Here is a 20,716-nt window from a genome sequence, read left to right as displayed (position 1 = left end):
GAAGACAATGCCAAGCAGCTAATCCGAGCCTAAGAGAAAAGAGATAAGAGGAAAGGTCTGACATGGAATGCATCTGAGGATGGTGGAAAATGAGAGATAGACTGCTTCCATACTTTCTCTTTGGTTATGAAGTTTCATAAAAAAAAACATGATAGAAACAAATTCATTCATGTATACAGAAGAGATCAGTGATGGCTAGTCCAAAAACCAGATGTCATATTTTTAGGATAGATCATGACTAGTTAATCACAAGACTCGTTATGACTAGTAGTTCTGAAATAATAGAAGCAAACAAGAAAACTGTCCTAAAAGAAATCATTTCAAAGAGACTTGACAAACATTTTTTTTTGTTCTTTTTCATTTAAAAGGATAATGCAGGATAATCTTTGTAAAATACAAATTTCAGTTCCAAGCAGTTTGAGCACAGCCACACTTAAAACCTCCAAATTGACCACATCACAGATGAAGACAGTTTTATTTTCATTCGCATCTCCCACTCATCCTCAACCATTCCAATTAAAATCAGAGTGACTGATTGAGTATAATCGTAGCCAGAGGCATGACGTTTAAACACTGGCAGACTTGCTGTCAGTGTGGACTCGTCATGTACAACAAAGCATGTTTAAAGCATAATTGAGGCCAGATGGCTGAATCTGGTGCCAAGACAGACAGGCAGTCCATATGCATGTCCACAGAGTATCAGTATGACTGTAATCAAGAATCGCACAAGTGTCTGTCAGACAAGTCTTTTCACCCGGCATGCTATTTTTTTTTTTAAATCCGCAGACAACATTCAGTGCACCTCCAAGGCCTGCTGCAGTAGTGCAACAGAAGACTTCAATTGGTAATGCGTGGCAATAGACAGTCCTTCACTTCAGCAACATGCTCTCTGTAAGTGTACATGAGAGCACTCTGCTCCTTAATGTGGCTAAATTATGAAAGTACCATATTTTCCGGACTATAAGTCGCACTTTTTTCATAGTTTGGCGGGTCCTGTGACTTATAGTCAGGTGCGACTTATTTATCAAAATTAATTTGACATGAACCGAGAGAAATGAACCGTAGACGGTAGACGGTAATGTTTTCTCTTGGTTCTTGGTTCTAAATAAAAGTGACTTATAGTCCAGTGCGACTTATATATGTTTTTTTTCTTCATCATGACGTATTTTTGTTAATTAAATTAATATGTATGGTAAACTGGAACAACATTTATTGTTAAAAGACTCATACAAACACATTTTAAATTAATTACAAATTATTTAATTGATTAATGAATCTAACATTAATACTAACTGAATATAACAAAGCAATTGCTTTGGCCTCAGGGCTTCATTACAGTAACAATATAAAAGTAAATTGTTTAATTTAGCCAGCCACAGGTTGCCTATATATCACCATGCTGTTTTTCAATTATAAATAGTTTTCTGTGCATTAGAAGTTTATTACAATTTAACCCCATTATAAAGTCCTAAAAATAGAATATATATATATATATATATATATATATATATATATATATATATATATATATATATATATATATATATATATATATAAAAATAAATAAAAAAACTGATGAAACAGAAGACTTATCAAGTTGCAGTTATTTCCCATCAAGAGTCAAAAATGAACACTTTATTGGTTGACCACAAATATACTGAATGCCAAATATTTTGATCGGCCAAATCACTGAATTATGACTGACAGCGAAGCACAACATTAAGCATCCCTTCGTATTACTCCGTGACAAGAAAAATATTCTAAACGGCCTCGTAAAATCTGAATAGTCCACGTAATCCCATCTGGGTAATTCTGCAGTGAACACTCTGGCATCATTTCAGTAAACTTTTCTGCCAGCAACAGCAATCCCTGCATTAATATCTCTCATCAAATCGACAGGACCAGCAGAACGTCTGACGCGGCGCCACTGCCATCACACTTTTTGAATTATATAGAAATAGAATATAACATTGCGCACACGGTCCAAAACATACAGGCAATGCTCTGGGGCCTAATTTATCATTGTTATTCAAGTGCTTGCTCACCTCATACTTAAAACAAAATCCTTCTAGATTCTAATTAAGCTCTAAGGTACCTCCCAAGGGCTCTGCTTTGGCAAAGAAAAGCACTTTGATTTATGTAGCACTTTGTCGTTAGTGCTTCAGGCCTGCCTGTTGCGAACACACTAGTGATAAATATAAGCATAGAGCAATTACTCATATTTGTTAATTAACTCCCGCTAACAATGTTTTCCTCCACAATGTAATGAAAACACAGCAGATTGAACACAAATATGCCCCATTATTTCATGTCTCCACCTACATGCAATTAAGATGAAAATAATTTGCTGCCACAGAGCCCTCGCTGTGAGGGGAAACTTTCACAGCATACCAACTAAAAGCCGTTTACCCAGCACAAGCAGCAATCGCATGGAACTGATAGGCTTTAAATGCTGTAATTAGCTCTCAACCTTGTGGCTGTCCGACTGCATCCCGCTAATGTGCGAACACATGCACTTGTGAATGACTTCAAATATCACAGCTCTCCTTTGCAGCCCTTTAGCCTCAGTTAGACAGGGGCCAGGCCCTCTCTAGCTTAGCGATCTTTTTCGAGGAACGCCGTACAAGTAGATCGTATCCTACAGCACCCCTGGATTGAGAAGAAAGACGTTAAACACAGAGGTCTTGCATGCCAAGGCGGTGAAAACCTATACGACTAAATTAGATCTCTATATCAACACAACACTGCCTGTCATTTACACAGAATGTTTCTATACTGAAGAGACATTGTTTATATGCTCAACCCACGAAGGTTACACCGATAAAAATTCACTCTCTCACTACTGGCACAGAACAGAATGGCTATTCAAACCAGACTACGTCAAACAGCTCAGACTCCACCCTGACACTTAATTAGTAGCGATCGTGTTCTTCTTTTACACCGCGGTGCTTGGTGAGGCTAGCTAAGCTCAGGAGTGCATTGAGCCCATGTGTAAACAGAGCTTTGGAGATTCCAGTCTCCGGGGCTCTGACATGTGGCTCAGAGGAGCATGGGGAGATGAAAGCTCTCATACAAGCTTTATCAGGGTGAGTGAGAAGGGTAATGATCCTAAAACAATCTACTATTGGGGTTTTACAGAATGTAAGGCTTTGGAGAGCACTGTCCAGAGGTCCAAGCGAGCAGATGCTAACGTTGCAGCAACATCTGGTGACCCCTACTGACTGTATGTTCATATAAAACACACAAAGTCACGCACTGAAGTGAAATTCTTTTTGTCCATATAGCACAGTCCTAGTGAAGTGTTTGAAAAAACCTACCCGAAAACTGTCATTGTGCTAGTTATGCAGAAATTTAACACTTCACCTTAAAGGTATAGTTCACCCAAAAATGAAAATTATGTCATTAATGACTCACCCTCATGTCGTTATAAAACTCGTAAGACCTCCATTCATCTTCGGAACACAGTTTAAGATATTTTAGATTTAGTCCGAGAGATATCCGGTTCGCAAACGAATCACTCGATGTAACCGGATCTTCTTGAACCAGTTCACCAAATCGAACTGAATCGTTTGAAATGGTTCGCGTCTCCAAGAAGCATTAATCCACAAATGACTTAAGCTGTTAACTTTTTTAATGTGGCTGACACTCCTGTGTAATTACTACATTTCCATGTCAATCCATGTTAATTTTTTAACGTGAAACATTCGCTGTCACTTTAATTCAGCATGTGCAGCACAGCAGAAATATGAAACAGGCGTCCATGCAGAAGTGATCGCTGCATGACTGCTGCAGTCGCATCAATCCTGGAGTATGACGTTATTTTTATGACAAATGTAAAGGGCGCATTATTATAGCGGGAAAGCACATTAATATAACGCACAAAACCAAACGCACACACTCAGATACATGCTGATCTCGCCCGGAGAAAGTCTGCGCACTTAAAACTTTTTTCTACGCTCGCTCAGACTGTGTTCTGTGCACTCACAAATCTCTCTATGCTCATGCGCTAGATATTAATTGTTTTTTCAACTTTCTATTTATAACCTTCTCTGTTCAATTATTTCGCATCTTTTACCGCGTGCAGTGTGAGCGTTCAGATCTGTTAACATTGGCATGAAAAATATACACACCACAGTGTGTGAACCTGGCGTTACGTAGCCCTATGCCCGGTCTGTTCTGTTCTCGCACTCCATTTAGGCGCGCTACATTCTGATTGGTTTGGATAGCATACTGTGGGAGGTTGGGGCCCATGGAAAATCATGCTATAAAGCGATTTAAAAATCGTGCACGCTCAAATCATGATTTTTTGATGATTTTGATTAATCGCACAGCCCTACACTTCACCCATCTGCCTTTGAATGGATAAACCACTTTGTCCCACCTCAAACTCATGCCATTGGCTTCTACGTTGAATTGCTCAAGCATATAGTAAAAGTGCTACAGAGCCAAAGCATTACACATTATTTGCAAAGATTATTCATCTCTATTTACTAAGGAATTCTGCTAGGGAAATTTGTGAGTGTGAACTATGATCAGTTACAATAAGTTTCAAAGGTCAGTTTTAAGAAAGCACACATAACAAATCGAATGTGATAACCCTGAGAATGTCATTTGTACAGTACAGTTGAAATTTAGAAGGTTTAAGTAAAATTCAGTTAAGTGGATTGCTTTAAACTGTAAATCAGGTTGATTATATTGAAAATGATAAAAAAAAACATTACACAAGAAAGCTTACATAGGCATCCTTATTGATACAGGACACTTAGGAGGCCACATAGTTCCTTCTAAAACACTGAGCAAAGCACTCTTGTTTGACTATTTTAAGCACATTTATAAGCTGTTAACTTCTGCTGTAACCTTTTGGATCAACTCATTATAATACATTTTAACAACACTCCATTATATCAACTAATGAAGAGAGAGAGAGAGAGAATGGAAAATAGATGAGGTTGATAACAGATGTTGAGGTTTTATTTACCTCAGCTATAGACCAAAGCATTCATGCTAACAATGATAAGTGTAGATTATTGCAGTGGGTGAGTGTTTCTCTTTAACAGTCCAAAACACGTTACATAAAGTGCATGCATCCATAAAAAATGAGCCTCACTTGGCTCTGTGACATGAATAAGGCCTCCTGTAGCAATTCCATGCATTTTTGTAAGAAAAATTTCCATATTTCAAATGTAATAAACACTGTTCTCTCACTTCTGCTGACTGTCATATGCAGAATCTGTTCCGGCAGATGACGTAGAATGTATGAAAGGAGAGAGAAAAAGAAAAAGACATGAGCATTAACAGAGGTTGAGGTTCTATTTACCTCAGCTATAGACCAAATCATTAATGCTAACAATGAAATGTGTAGATTAGATTTATATAAAAAATAATAATAATAATAAAACGTGTGCATTAGTGATAAGTTACACAGTGAATAATCATGTTAAACCCCTTTGGTAGTGATGTATTTATACATTTACATTACATTTAGTCATTTAGCAGACGCTTTTATCCAAAGTGACTTACAAATGAGGACAATGGAAGCAATCAAAAACAACAAAAGAGTAATGATATACAAGTGCTATAACAAGTCTCCGTTAGCTTAGACACAGTACACGTAGCAAGAGCTTTTAAATAATATAATATTTTTTTTCTTGTTTTTGTTAATTGTATAATAAATGAAAAAAAAACAGATAGAATACAAAAAGAAAAACAATGCTACCAAAACCACAACTGCATCTGTATGCTGACAATAGAAAGTAAACATCATTTTTGAAATTAGAGCACATTCATACCTAAAACTACTTCAGCATTCAATCATACATCATACGCATACCAAACCTAGGCTCATTGGGAAAACGTGCCCATTTTTGCCCAATTCCAAAAACATACCTGAAAATACAATTGACTGCAGTTTCCAGTTGAAATGATCACTAGTGCTGGTAAAACACCAAGACCTTTCCACATAAATGATGATTACCTAAGGCAGATTATATCATCTCAGTTTAACAAAGACTTTTTTTATGTAAAATACTGTTATGACCTCACAACACTAATCTTTGATTTGTAAATTAATACATTTTGTCATTAACATCACATAACCAGCACCATATGTAAAGCTTATCTGACACAGTAACCTTGCTCAATAGCTCACCTAGTGCAGCATTACACTTGCAATGCTAAGCGCTCGGGTCTCATTGCAAGTCACAATAATAAAAGAGCTCAATGACTTAAAAATGCAAGAGAAATGGCATGATTGCTTCAGCTAATGCGTTTTTATTTCATGCTTGCTTCTGTTAACACTATGTTAGGTTTAGTGTAAGTGATACATTTAAACGCAATTCCCCTGACATCTAAATTCTGAACTGTCAAACAAAAAAAAACATTGCCAGATGGTGCATTTTTCAGGTGACTTTGTGTTGTTAGTACCCCTTTCAAATATTTTACTGTTTATTCTTTGATTTCACTGGTTTCAACCAAAACACCATGCCTAAGACATCACTGAACTCTCTCCATCACTGGTCCTCCTTGTACTCATCCAGCTTATGTGACACAAATCCACCTTGCTATCTTTTCGTATAATAACCACAATGTTCTTCCAGTCAGATTTCAATTAACAAACAGGAGGTGCTCCATTTTACGCCTACCTAAATATATTTAAATAAAAGCCCCTCACCCCCCAAAACACACTCACACAGAGTAAAAGCCTCTCCACAAACTCCAGATGGAAGCCAGCTGCAAAAGTCTCCAATAGAACTTTATTAGAGGCTAAATGCAACATTCAATCACACTTTAGCAAAGAGTGCAGACTGGTGTTTCTCTCAAGGATTCCTATGAGGCTTATAAAAGACCCATCAGCAGTGAAGCAATCACTGTACAATTTTTGGAAACCATCTACAAAGCATCCACTCTCCAGTTTTAATATGCATATGAAATAAATATCAGCAGCTGGCTTAGCAGTGAGGCAAACCATATGGTTGGTGGCTATGAAAAACTAACACAGCGTCAAAGTTTTTTTCCCTTTATTTTCTTTCTTTTTCGTCATTCTTCCCTCTGGCAGAACATTGTCTTCATTTAGAATTAAACAGAGAACATATGTCTTAATGTGTTATGATACAAGTGACAGCAAGTGAATGTCCACTGCCCTGTCTTAATGAAAAGAAGAGCTCCTCTGAATAGAGCAGATTTTTATTACAAGGGAAAATATGCTGTCATGGGCATGATAACAATTTCATGGTTGGCAAATCGGATAGGAAGAGCAAATGTGCGAGAGGTCCTTTTCTCTCTCCTCTGTCTGTGATACAGCATCATTCCACATGCTAGTCAAATGATTAATTGCCCTGGGTTGTTCTGTCAAGCACAATTTAAATGAGTCGGCATGTCAGCAAAAGCTGCCAGCCTTTGGAAATCAGTGCCCTTGGAGCAATGTGCCGCTACAGAACAAAACCACGCTCCTGTTCTGCCTCAGGCATGGGAGACAACGGTGGGTCCTCTTCGGCTTTGACAAAGTAAGTAAGTGCAAGCAAACGATTCCAAAGGAACAGCCTCGAATTAACATGCCGAGGAACCAATTTTTGTGAAGTGCTTGTCTAAACATAAAAACCAAATCTGTTTGGAAAAATAGATGACAAAGTAAGGAAAAGAGGAAAGAGAGAGAGTACAGTGTAGAGCCAAAGTGTACATGACGATTTATTTAACAGAAATTACAGAGAATTACATTCCCATAAAAAAACTAAGTGTCTTTTTTTCAGTCTAATGCACCTCTAGAATTAAAATTTTGAGAGAGAACAAGGGAGATGGTAGCTTTTCAATTTGAGAAGAAGTACTGGTTTCGAAGATATTTAATAGGTACCCTAATACCTTGTGGGAAAGTAGGGGAGGAGTTACCCATAGTGTCAGTAACCTATGACCTTTTTTAAGCTAATAGCAAATATACATTAGTCCCTAATTTCCATAACACAGTCTCCAGCTGCACACAATCACCTTATTGGTTTTAAAATCCAACTGAATCTCATGTTAAGAGAAAGAAAGAGAAAAAAAGACAGCAAGAAAGAAAGAAGATAAATAATATAACATGAAAAAAGACAGAAAGAAAGAAAGAAACAAAGAAACAAAGACATACTAATGTAAAAGCTCTATAGGCTCTCTTCTCTGTCTATGAATGTTGTTACTCGTACAAGTCATTTCAATATGTGTTCTGTTTGCTCATTCAAATGAGTCTTTTGTTTACCCTCACTATCTGAACTCTTTGCTCAGTGAGCCTTACTAGTATTTGCACACCTGCTGTCTTTGTCAGTTCATACAGGACAACCTGGAGCTGCAGGGCATTGTGGGTATGTGTGGTGCAACCTGACAAAGGACTAACAGAAGCTCTGCAGTATGATTTTATATTATCTTCTGACACGTGGTATCTGAGGTACCATTCTTCAGTTACAATAATGAGATTCTCCCTCCATTCTTCCTCTTTTTCTATAACTATTCACGTCTGCAAAAGGATATAAAAAAATTGAGTTTGATTTTGATTGACAGTCTGACTCTGAACAACTGACACTGTACCTCTTTGTCACAAATGATTGAATATGTAGAGACTCATGTTACCCTCAGTATAAAGTAACAATCAAAAGTGTTTAAGTCTATAATAGAAGAGCTCGAGTTGATTAAATGTTGAGACTATTGGATAAGATATGGGACTTAGAGCAACTTTTGAAAGTAGCTGTTTTAACCATAAATAAAGAAAACAGTTTATTGTATTGTACACTTACGGAGTACCAAGTGGATCTTTAGAAACCACTTGATTCAGAGCAAAAGCTGTTTTTAGGTCACTGAAAATATCCCTGCAATAAGCCTGAGAGGTCGATAACTTAGAAAAGCAGGACAAAGCTTGTGAGAGCATCGAGAGACCAAAATATACTTTGTAGGGCCATGAACATACATTTTCTAGACTGTTCTTTAAATAGTCTGTTTCCTCTGCTTCCTTTTAGCTTTAATGATGTATAAAAGGTCAAAGGAAATGAGAGCAATCATTAGTGCAATTATAATCTCAGAAACACTACACTTGGAGAGCTATATAAAGCTCAATATAAATTCAGACAGATGTTCTCTCGTACACTGTGTCCTAACTCAATGCGATGAAATGACAAAAGACAAAAGCCAGCTCTTAAGTATGTATCTGAGTTTTTGTCTAAGCAACCACAACCATGATGACCAACAGGACATTTGGTTGTAGGGGTCGACTAGGGCTGGGACAACGCGTCGAGGTCATCGATGATGTCGACGCAAAATATGCGCATCGATTCGTCGACCAGTTTTTATTTCTCTAAAAAACGTTTGCAAAATGTTTACCTTATGTGCGCTGAATATACGCGATGGCCAGATCAACATTCTGTCCAACGTTATATAACCAATCCAGGGGTTTTTCTGCATTGATCTTTTTTTTTGGCGGCTGTCAAAGCCTTATTTGATCGGTGAGTGATGTAGAATAGAATGACTGCGGCGCCTGACAGGGCGCGTACGAGAGAGAGCCCCGGCTGCGCGCGCACTCACAGTCTTCAAACAACACGAGCGCTTCTTGCTCTCTCTCTCCCTTGTGTATATTAATCAAAATCATTAAACACGATAGAAAAAGAGCGAAACACCAAAGTTTCACGCGCGCTCACGCACTCACAGTCTTCAAACTACACGAGCGCTGTCTTGCTCTCTCTCTCTCTCTCTCTCCCTCGTGCATATTAACCAAAATCATTAGACACGATAGAAAAAGGGCGGAACGCCAAAGTTTCACGTGGAGCATTCTGAGATTTTTTTTTTCTCCATGACAGGCTGCTGGCTCCCACTGCTAATTTTTTTTTTTTTTTTGGAAAAGCACTCTCTGTATTAGCTTAAAGCCCTCAAGTTTACATTTACATACTGTATTCTTTCAATTGCTCTAAACAAGTATTTTGGGTGAACTTTTTTATTGAATGCTAGACCCTATGTGTTCAGTAAGATTGTTTCAGTAAGCTATGTGTTTTCAAGGCTTCAAGGTTTTATTGAATGCTATCTCTATACAAGTGCAAAGTAATGCATTCTTAGTCAGTCTTTTATTTTGTAATTTTAAGAGCAATAAACATATATTGCAATGTTAAGGAATTGATGTTTTTTTCATTCAGATATGTAAATCAACATGTATAAATTGTTAGTAGTCAATTAATGGGGAGATAATCGAAATCAAATCGGTCTGGAAAAATTAATCGTTAGATTAATCGATGCATCGAAAAAATAATCGCTAGATTAATCGTTTAAAAAATAATCGTTTATCCCAGCCCTAGGGTCGACTGATATGTGTTTTTCAGGGCTTTTGCCGATACCGATTATTACAGATCAAGTAGACCGATTTTATGAATATTTTGAACTGATATATATATTTAAGTAAAATTTATTATATTTAAGTCAAAATTAAGAATAACTAGGGCTCTGACAAAAACTGCCTTCTTCTGGTGTTGGTTGAGTGTAGTACTCCCACACTGCACTTCTTAATCTTTTCTTCCTCTGTGCATCCCTCTGCAATAAGAGTAATATAAAGAGAGAGTTAAAAGTGTGGCCACTGTATGCTTTATGATTAAGCCTATGAATACTGTACTACAGCTAAACAGCTTGGGAAAATGTATCTGGCTTCAACGATTTACATTTTAGAAATGTATGTATAATAGCATAACCTCTTATAATTCTTCATTATTTCTTTTCTGATGGCTAAAATATAACCTACAATAGTAAAGGCGACTATTCAATTCATCATCTAAAGCACATCAATGGGTTAACTTAAAAAAAATGTATAAGTGTAAATAATTTAGTTGTCTTCATAGCTATATTGTAGAAGTTGTTAAGAAGACTGCAACTATTTTCATGAAACTATAACACTAATAGCCTTTTACTTTCAATAGCCTATTGAAATGTCTCAATTTTTGTCATCCTAATCTTGGCGTATGTGACACTTGAAATGTCAGTAAGTTTTAATTTACAGTAGAGTGCAAATGAAGGCATAAATCAATTTAATTTATCTTTTGATTAAATTAGAATTAAACTCTTTATTTTTGGCAAACAAAGGTTTTACAATTAGAATTAAAACATGGAAGATATAGCGTATATTCTTTTAAACAAAAGTTGTAATACTTGTTGTAATAGTATTATGTATATCATACTGCACCACAGCAATATATTTCTGATAATTTCTTTAAGCTAACCCGAACTTATATTTTGACGAGTTGCTATGAGGATTTTTTTGGTTTCTGTAGCCTATGTAAATCATATGACTACAATTTTACTCAAATGAAACTGTCAAATGCTAATGAAGTGACTCTCAGAGGGATAAACAGACACGCAGAACATACTGGATTCATATTTAAATATTATTTTTGTGGCTTAATATTTACAGACACTAGTCCATATTGTGACTCTATTTAAGTGTACTGACCTACTTTTGATTAATTCATCCAAACTTCATCTGCATCTACTGTAAATTCCATAATATGACTGGATTCTACAATTCCGTCCGTGTTTTCCGCAATGTGGAAATCTTAGATAATATTGAGGTGTTTTGCAACTTCAGTGTAACGTTAGTGGATTGTGATTTATTGCAACTTAAGACCCAAGATTAGATTCACGGTTTTGGATAGCTGCATTTACATTGTGAATGCACGTACAGAATGACGCGTTTGGTTTGTGATAACAGTATTAGCATGTGCAACGGCAGCCTCCCCTGGGTCCTAATGCCTGTTCTGTATGGAGTTTTAATTACGTAGGGGGCGCTGTTGGCCTATTTCTAATAAAATGAAAGTAAAATACACAAAGACTGTGTTTGATTCAATAAAGCAGTAATTGATGAAATAAAATAATTTGTATATTTTGATTTAAAGTTCAGAAGCTATAGCTTACATAAAAAACACAAACATGACACTTAAATTAAATAATTTTATATATACTGACTTATTTATTAATGTGTAATGTTATCTTTTTAAACAAATTATGAGCTCTAAAAGATTTTCAGAACTCTTTTGCTTTAGACCATTACAATTTTTAAATCTTAAAATTAGGGTTGGGCGATTTTTGCTAAAAAATAAATCTCATTTTTTTTCCAGAAATTGTATAAGATTTTTAACTAGTCAACTTAATAATGTAACTACAACTTGATTCAAGTTACATTTCTTTATTAACCCCCTGGATATTTCAAGTGAAGCACACATGAAGTTATCAACATGATGTAATTGTTAAAAAAAAATCACTTATTAAATATCTTTGCAGAAAAGATGCAGAAACTACAACTACATATTGTACAAACTTGTCTTATACATATTATGTTTTCAGAAATATTACGAGGAAAATTATTTTAGAAAATCTCAAAAGTCAAGGTAAGTCAAATTCAAAATGACTGAAGGTATAACACCAGTAGAACTTTAAATGTTCTTTAAAAAAACAGCAGCTTTCAGCCTGTCACCATGATGCAAACATGAAATATCAGACGTAGACAGTAGTACTTTACAGGTTTTTTATTCGATTGTGCTGCTTTTCCATTGTTTTTTTTTCTGTGTAAACATGGATGTGTTTGACTGTTGCACTTGAGAAAAAATAAAACATGTCATAGGACCTAAAATGTATTTTATTTTTCATGAATTCAGTTATAGTTGTATTCAGCTCAATTCAACTGATGAATAGAAACAAGTCACCACCCTACAATTTTTCTTTTTCAATAGTTTGTTTCACTCTGATGTACTTTAAGATGAAAAAGAAGAAAAGAACTGCTGCTACTTCTATTTCTTTGTGACTTAACTCAGCAGTTTATAAAAGTATATGCATAAGCATGCAGTATACAAAGATGTCAATCAACAGCTCTGTATAGGCTAAATAATACAACAATACGAGACCATTAAATAATCTTTCCACACATATAACCCCAAAAGAAGTGGAAAACTGTAGCAATACTTTCTAAGACTTGCCTAGCTCATCATACTGTAACAGAGATGAACAATGTATGGAAAAGTTTCCTTTCTCTCTTATCGGAAGCCATTGTCATAACTGGAATATCTTCTGAGTGATCAGCATTCCATATTGGCACCCTTTGTTTCATAACAATAAGATTTGAGAAGTGTTTTGGAATCTGAATTTCAGCTGGGCTCTTAACAAAAGAAAGAGGACATGCTAAACCCTCTCCACATAGCTGACTGGCATCAGCACAATGTGTTGTCAGATGTGCTGTGCCCTTAGCATGGGGCACATTCCTGTCTTGAAGAGGAGCCATCAAACCTTTGTTCAACACAATCTCAAGGGAAGATTTGGTGACAGTTTTCAGCAGCTCGGGATCAATGATTCCTTTCTTTTTCTCTGTCTCACCTTCCCTGTCTCAAACAATCTAAATACACACACAGCAGTTACACACATATATGTGAGTACATCACCTCAGGTTTCATTTATTATTTTACTCAGTTTCATCAAACACATTCATAGATGCCTCTCACTTAGAAGCAAAAACAGACATTCATACCATCAGTTAACTCAACGTATAGCAACCAGATGAGGCACACAGGTAATATCGGAGGAAATGAGATGAAGAGCATTTACAGGAAGCAGCATGTAGAGGATTAAAGACATGATTTATAGAGTGTGATCCGGCCTGGCTAATGGTGCGTGTCAGCTACAAATTTACATATTTGCCCAGGCACACAACATCATATCAGCCAGCTACTAAATCAATCATAGCCACTATTAAAGAGTCTGCTGATGGGGGTTAGGTGAAATGAGCTCTTGAGCCTGGGGCTTGTACTGGCATGGTTACCTTTCTTCCATCAATCACCGATGCATCTGAGATGGCCATTGGTTACGGTTAGCGGTGAAGGACTCAAGTGAATTACATCGCTATTTACAGCAAATGATGTCACTTCCCACGCACTGAACGAGATACGTTGTGTAGGTTACACAACGTGGCCATATGCGACTAGTACCATCAAGTGACTTTTCATCCTGGAGGCGAAATCACATTAAGTCTGAGTCCACTTAAAACAATGGTTCAACACAAACAGAATTAAAAAAACAGAAACAGCTTTAGGCTCACGTTGTTCTGTAGTTTATTAAAAGTGTATTAATTCTGAACATGTCGCATGTTCATATTGTATCAAAATCCAACATTACACTCCCTTGGGCCAGCAGCAACACACCTGCCACGCATGAAGTCGATAGGATGAATGGTTCTCGACATAATAAAAATGCAAACAGACAGACAGAGACAGACAGACACACAGAGCTTCCTGCCTTTATTATATCGTGTCTACACTGTACGCGACAGTTTGTCAAGTCGCGCCGCGTCACAATAACTAAAGTATGTCTACATTGGACGCGACAAGCAGACTGTTGAAAATCATTTGAAATTTGTGTCAGTACATCATAAATAGAATTGTTGGGAATTTTGCCACATCCACTGAACCTACTGAAGCTTCGAAGCTCATAAAATGGTATTTAGACCAACCCTAATAAATACATCAGTATTCCTGGCAAAAGCAATGAGAAACATTTCAGACACACTGCACACTTACATCTGTTTCTGCTCTCAAAATGCTATGTTGTTTGAATGGAGATGGCAAGTGAAACTATATCATTTGCAGTGTTCTCATATCAGCTAACAATTTATATTTCCTTAAGCTGTCGATCAGGTACTTAAAGGGACAGTTACACCAAAAATAAAAATTATTTCATCATTTATTCAACCTCATATTGCACCAAACCTGTACTATTACATTCTTTCTTGAAATACATTTTTTAAATATGTTTTTTTTTTTTTGTTGTTGTTGTTGTTTTGTTTTGTTTTTTGGACTTCATTGACTTTTACTGCATGCACAAAAACAACTGAAAGTTTCTTCAAAATATCTTTACTATCCTTCATCAACAATGTGATTTTCTTCTCTTATTTCTGTCATTAAGCAACACTTGACAAAAATCCTCCATTCAGAAAGAATCTGCCACAAGAATCTCTACAAACACGAGTTTATACTTGCCCTACAAAGAAGGATTTTGTTACATCGATTAAAACTCCTGAATCAGATCTTTGCTGCTTCCTGTCCATGTGTGTAATGACACCTGCTGTGTACATTCATTGTATCACTGAACACAGATTTGAATGTAAGAATGTGTAATTTAACCCTTGCTTTATGGATCAGCCCTATAGGCCTAAATTGAAAAGCTATATACCTGGGGGACGAGAGTCTACGTGTCAGTGTCAACAAGTGAATACATGCACTTGAATCTAGTCAACATTGTCATTTGCTATTTCCTGCTGCTGTCACCTCATTTCCTCTAGTATTTGTCTTTGGTAAAGGACCATGAAACAGCATCTATGTCCTTAAAGTTCAAAAAGTCTGCTATATGAGGTTTTATTTTCACATAGCCTTTCCTGCTAAATCAGATCAGTGCCAGCAGCTGCGAAAACAGTTTGTGTAAAAGTGTTTTCCTTCACTCTTGTGGGAAACATTTCTGTCTTTATTAAGAGCATTACTCAATATCTAACTTCAGATATACAGCTTAAGAAAAAAATAATTAAAGCAACGTTTCACTATATATACAATTTATTATTTCAAGTCGCCAACCATCAGTATTTCTTTAACAACTTCAGTCTGTGCAAATATGCATTTAACTAAATTACTTTCTTTCTGTACTTTCCCAAATGTCTTCTATTTCAATATGTGATCTCCACTGATTTCACTGACAGAAAAAAATTAAATGTATGCATTTCTAAAGAGTTCTTGAAGAAATGATACACTGACATCTGACTTTTATGGCAGATAATTATGAGTAAACACTGATAAGTCGGCTATCAAAGGAAGTAAATGTCATTTGAAATTGCAATAACTTAGTATGTCAAAACAACCTCAGATTTTTTCTATAAACAGTCTGACTAAACCCACACAACTTGTCATTCCCTGCAGGGAGTTTGTAAAATAAAAAACCTCAGTGTTGACTATATGAGCCTTTTATGGCTTTGTTTTGTTTTGTTTTATAATTTGCACAACATACATGTGTCTTTTACATTTAAACAATGAGTGAATTAGTGTGCACAACTTTGCAGCAGTTCTAAAGTGATCTGTTTATATCCATTCAAAATGCAAACATTTCCAGGACAAAGAGAACCATCCATCTCTTGCATAACTGAATGATGCTTTTCATGAGAAAGGGGGATAGAGAGAGAAAGAGAGAGAGTGAATAGGTTTAGGAATGCTGACAACCACCAAACGAAAGATGGACATCCCCTGCCAAAATGTGCTGTCTCATTATCAATGTAATCATTATACTATCTCCTGTGCAACAGCCTTGAATGATTTCAGTGAAAATTATCAATCAAACGTAATGCCTTTGCATGATAAAAAGGCTTCTTCAATTACACTATTAGACATCTGTAAATAGTCAGAGTAAATAGAATTCACTTAGAATGCAAATTACTCGTACCTGACATTATGTAAATACAACCACAAACTCACTAAATTACAAAGCAAGCATAGAGTTTAGTTCAGTGTGACAGATCTGTCTTTGATATTTAAGAACAGTTGATCGATACAAACCAAAACCAAACACAGAAGAGGAACAGCATTTAAATGTGTCATTCAAAATTCCACAAAACTCTAAACTGCAATAAAAATTAAATAAAAAAAGTAAAAAATAAAGTCACATTGAATTCTGCAAATGTAGGCACTGGTTTATTTAAGCCATCAGGAACACTTTTCTAGTAAATTTCACTGACTGCTACCACATGTGTTCGCTTCATAAACCCAATGCTCCTGCACAAACCACACTCATTACCCAGAATCCATTGCATATATGGCTGCAGACACAAATCAAGACCCCTTATAACTGCCTCAAGGGTACAGGCCTTTAACTGGATACCCTAAAGTTCAGTTTAAGAACTCACAGCCTCAGACACGGATCTGTTACTGCACTAAAACTATCAATTTATTAAAACTGTGGACTGGACGCACCTACTTTTTTTGGATGTTTGCAAATCAGTTGTGATCGTTGACCTTTCCATAGCCTGTGGTTTCAGTTTCAGCATTTCAAACTGTTCAGAATTGTATTTCTTTAAAAAAAAAATGTAGACGCATCTGAACCTGTGTTACAATCAGGGTGAAGAACATTACAGAATCCTGTCTTTTTTCTATCTCACATCTGCCACTATTTTCTATCTCATCCTAACACATGATCTTACCTTTATTTCAGTACAAATTACATTTATGTCAGTCATTTTATTTCTATTGTAGGCATTAAGAAAGATGTGATGCCTGAAAGCAATGTTATTGTGGATGTAATTAAAATTTGACTTATTTTATGAGGAAGTTTGCAGTAGGAAAAGTTCTCAAAACTGATTCTAAATACCTCTCAGAGTGCCTAAAAACAGCTAGACACTACTACTTGGTAATAAATAAAGTAGTTATGGTTCAAGTGTTTAAGAGTGCATTCTGAACCAGGGTCTTTGTAGTGACATTATTATCTTTCTTCTTCATAGGCTAATTAAGAAGGCAGGAAGTTATGTAAAGGCCAGAAGGGATGGGTCAAATTTCTCCTGAAGATGCTTTAGGTTTGTCAGGCATTATATAATTATGTTGGCAGGTGGTAAAACCTTAACAGACCTTAACAGAACTCAAACCTTAACAAAAATCCAGAGAACACGAATTAAAACAAAAAAAAAAACTTTCTAGTTTTCTATGCAAACTATTGTATATTACCAACATCGTATAATTTAGTTTGAGTTGGAATAGAGAATAATAGGGAAAAACATATATTTGTACAGTAAGACATTTTTGCAATCTGTCTATTACTACAAACTATTGCACTTTACTTACAATTTCGACGCTATTTATCAATAGGCCAAAATATGACAGAGCTGCCTAGACAAAGTCAAACCCCTCTAATACAGAGAGCACCTGCCCGTCTAAAACACTGTGACATACGATTTTATAGTTCTGTGAATTACTAAGGAATTGCTATGAGGGCTAAAATCCTGGAATCTCAGAACTGTTCCCCTAGGAGCACATAAAAACATTCCTGTCATATTAAGCAGGGTCTGTGAGGCAGCACAATTCATGCATTGTCCTGTAACACTGACAGCCTTTTGTTTCAAAGTCTTCTTTAACTGCTGAAGGCATGCATCCCCCTTCTGGAGAGTTATTATTAAATTCATAGACCTATGGGGTTCTGGAAGTAACTTGTAGTCAAAACTTGTGACACAAGGAAGAGTGGGACTGACTCTTGATGAAATCGCTCTAAAAATATTTATCATAGGCTGACTCAACACTGTTTAAGGAAAATAAAAGGACTAAGAAACAGCACAGAAAAAGTGGCAAGCCATTTATACATTTAGAAATTGCATCCCTAACTAGTAAGTAATATAATAATGACTAAAATCACAAACTATTTCATCTTCCTTTGCTATTAATCACAGCAGTTTTCCTAGCAGATACGGAATAGACACTAAAATGCATTTTGATTGTTACTAGTAAGATTCTGAATTTAACTATGATGCAGACCTTCTGACAAGTCATTATATATGACATGGGGGGGCATGATTATACCTTGTCAAAAAATATTTTACATGTTCCTCAAATCCAACACATTAAAACTGGTAAAACTGTAATAAGTACCAGCAGTAATTAGTACCCACTAGTAAGACATACATTTGCTATTTGTTACTAGAAGCAATAGAATAGTTATTTTTCATTATCAGATAGCAAAGGAGTAAGTATCAGTATCTAATGAGTAAAATAGCTATCAGTGAAAATAATATACTGTTACTTACTAGTTATTTAAGTACTAGTACAAGTACTAGTAACAAAAACATATTTATTTTTTATGAATAAATGTTAAAATGGCTTGCCACATGTGAGCGTGTTTTGGCAGTAGCTTCTCCACCTGCTCTGAAAGATGGTGCTTTACAAAGTTAAATCACTGAAACATCACGACCCTTTCATTAAAACTCTACAAAGTTACCATATGTAACTTAAACTGGTTAAAATCAAGTATGCAGTCGCGTAAAAGACTACACCGCTCGCCATTTCAAATGTACTGAACCATAGAGAATCAACTTTGCGCTCCTAGTTTGGAAACACCAGCTCAGGGCGTTCAAACTGAGTCTTTTACCTTGTTGTAGTTGTAGTATCCCAGGCAATGGGGAAAATCCAGGCTTTGTGGGTCTCCAGGAATAGAATTCCCTCCGGCAGACGGATAAAATACATCCATGTTTCCTCTTGGCAAAGCGCTGCTCTGTGAAAAGGGCGCAATTGTTCTCTTACTTGTCCTTCAACAATCCAGGCGCAGTGAATGAGAGGGAAGCGGTGAACAACGCGGGTTTAATGCAACTCAAGGGGACAGAGAAAGGTTAAAAGGATGTTGTAAGGAGTTTTAGTAATCCTCTTCTATAAGCAATGATCGCTGGCCATAGTTTTGGGATGTTGAGGAAGGCTTGGCGATGTTCAAACTGCTCCTGCGCTGCGAGGTTCAAGCATGCTTGGAGAAAAGCAACACAAAGAAAGCCGGCAAACTGCAACTCCGCTATAATGTTCTCCGCTTAGATACACGCTCACAGACAAGCTCGGTGATTTAAACACGAGGTTGTTCCCGCTCTCAGTGTTTCAAAGACGCCTCCATCAATCCACACTTTACGTTTCAAATTGACCGCTTACGGTTAGTTGGTGATCTGGAGACACTTCAGCCTCTCAAAGCTTGGCTAATTAAATGAAATGGAGCCCTCCAGACACATGAATAATACTGTCCGATGACACCACTAGTCCAAGAAACTTGGGAAGCAGTGTTTACATATTCATTACAGCGCTCAAGGGACTCTGGACAGCCAATGGTCTTCTGTTTACTTCAGCCAACACATCAAGCTGTGATGATGGAGGAGTATGGGAGAGAGTGGGACTCCATGCGACCACTCCCCGAGCACCCATCGCCACTCCCCTATCAGCCCCAGAAAGAAACCCCCCGCGTACATTACATGGATGGACACTATAGCCAATATATTAAACTCATAATCACTAAGCTGATTTTTTGCGTTAGCGTTTTTATTGATTGATTTACAACCCGAATTCCGGAAAAGTTGGGACGTTTTTTAAATTTTAAGAAAATGAAAACTAAAGGAATTTCAAATCACATGAGCCAATATTTTATTCACAATAGAACATAGATAACATAGCAAATGTTTAAACTGAGAAATTTTACACTTTTTTCCACTTAATTAGCTCATTTAAAATTTAATGCCTGCTACAGGTCTCAAAAAAGTTGGCACGGGGGCAACAAATGGCTAAAAAAGCAAGCAGTTTTGAAAAGATTCAGCTGGGAGAACATCTAGTGATTAAATAAGTTAATTGATATCAGGTCTGTAACATGATTAGCTATAAAAGCTTTGTCTTAGAGAAGCAGAGTCTCTCAGGAGTAAAGATGGGCAGAGGCTCTCCAATCTGTGAAATACTGCGTAAAAAAATTGTTCCTCAACGTCAAATTGCAAAGGCTTTGCAAATCTCATCATCTACAGTGCATAACATCATCAAAAGATTCAGAGAAACTGGAGAAATCTCTGTGCGTAAGGGACAAGGCCGGAGACCTTTATTGGATGCCCGTGGTCTTCGGGCTCTCAGACGACACTGCATCACTCATCTTTGCATCACGCATGATTGTGTCAATGACATTACTAAATGGGCCCAGGAATACTTTCAGAAACCAC

The 20,716-nt window shown here is 36.5% G+C and overlaps 1 protein-coding gene across 1 annotated transcript in view; it reads right to left on the bottom strand.

The window, feature by feature from the left end:
• Window positions 1–19,926, bottom strand: part of LOC132122064 (TOX high mobility group box family member 3-like) — a 62,689-nt gene extending 42,763 nt beyond the window's left edge. The window contains exon 1 of the mRNA XM_059531938.1: window positions 19,135–19,926. Coding sequence (XP_059387921.1) covers window positions 19,135–19,233 — 99 coding nt within the window. The 5' untranslated portion in view covers window positions 19,234–19,926. The remainder of the gene's footprint in view (window positions 1–19,134) is intronic.
• Between the last annotated feature and the right edge of the window lie 790 nt (window positions 19,927–20,716).

Source organism: Carassius carassius, chromosome 3, assembly GCF_963082965.1.
Source record: "Carassius carassius chromosome 3, fCarCar2.1, whole genome shotgun sequence".
Classification (NCBI taxonomy): Eukaryota; Metazoa; Chordata; class Actinopteri; order Cypriniformes; family Cyprinidae; genus Carassius; species Carassius carassius.
The sequence above is the reverse complement of the archived record's forward strand: the minus strand, read 5'-3'. Positions and strand labels throughout refer to the sequence as shown.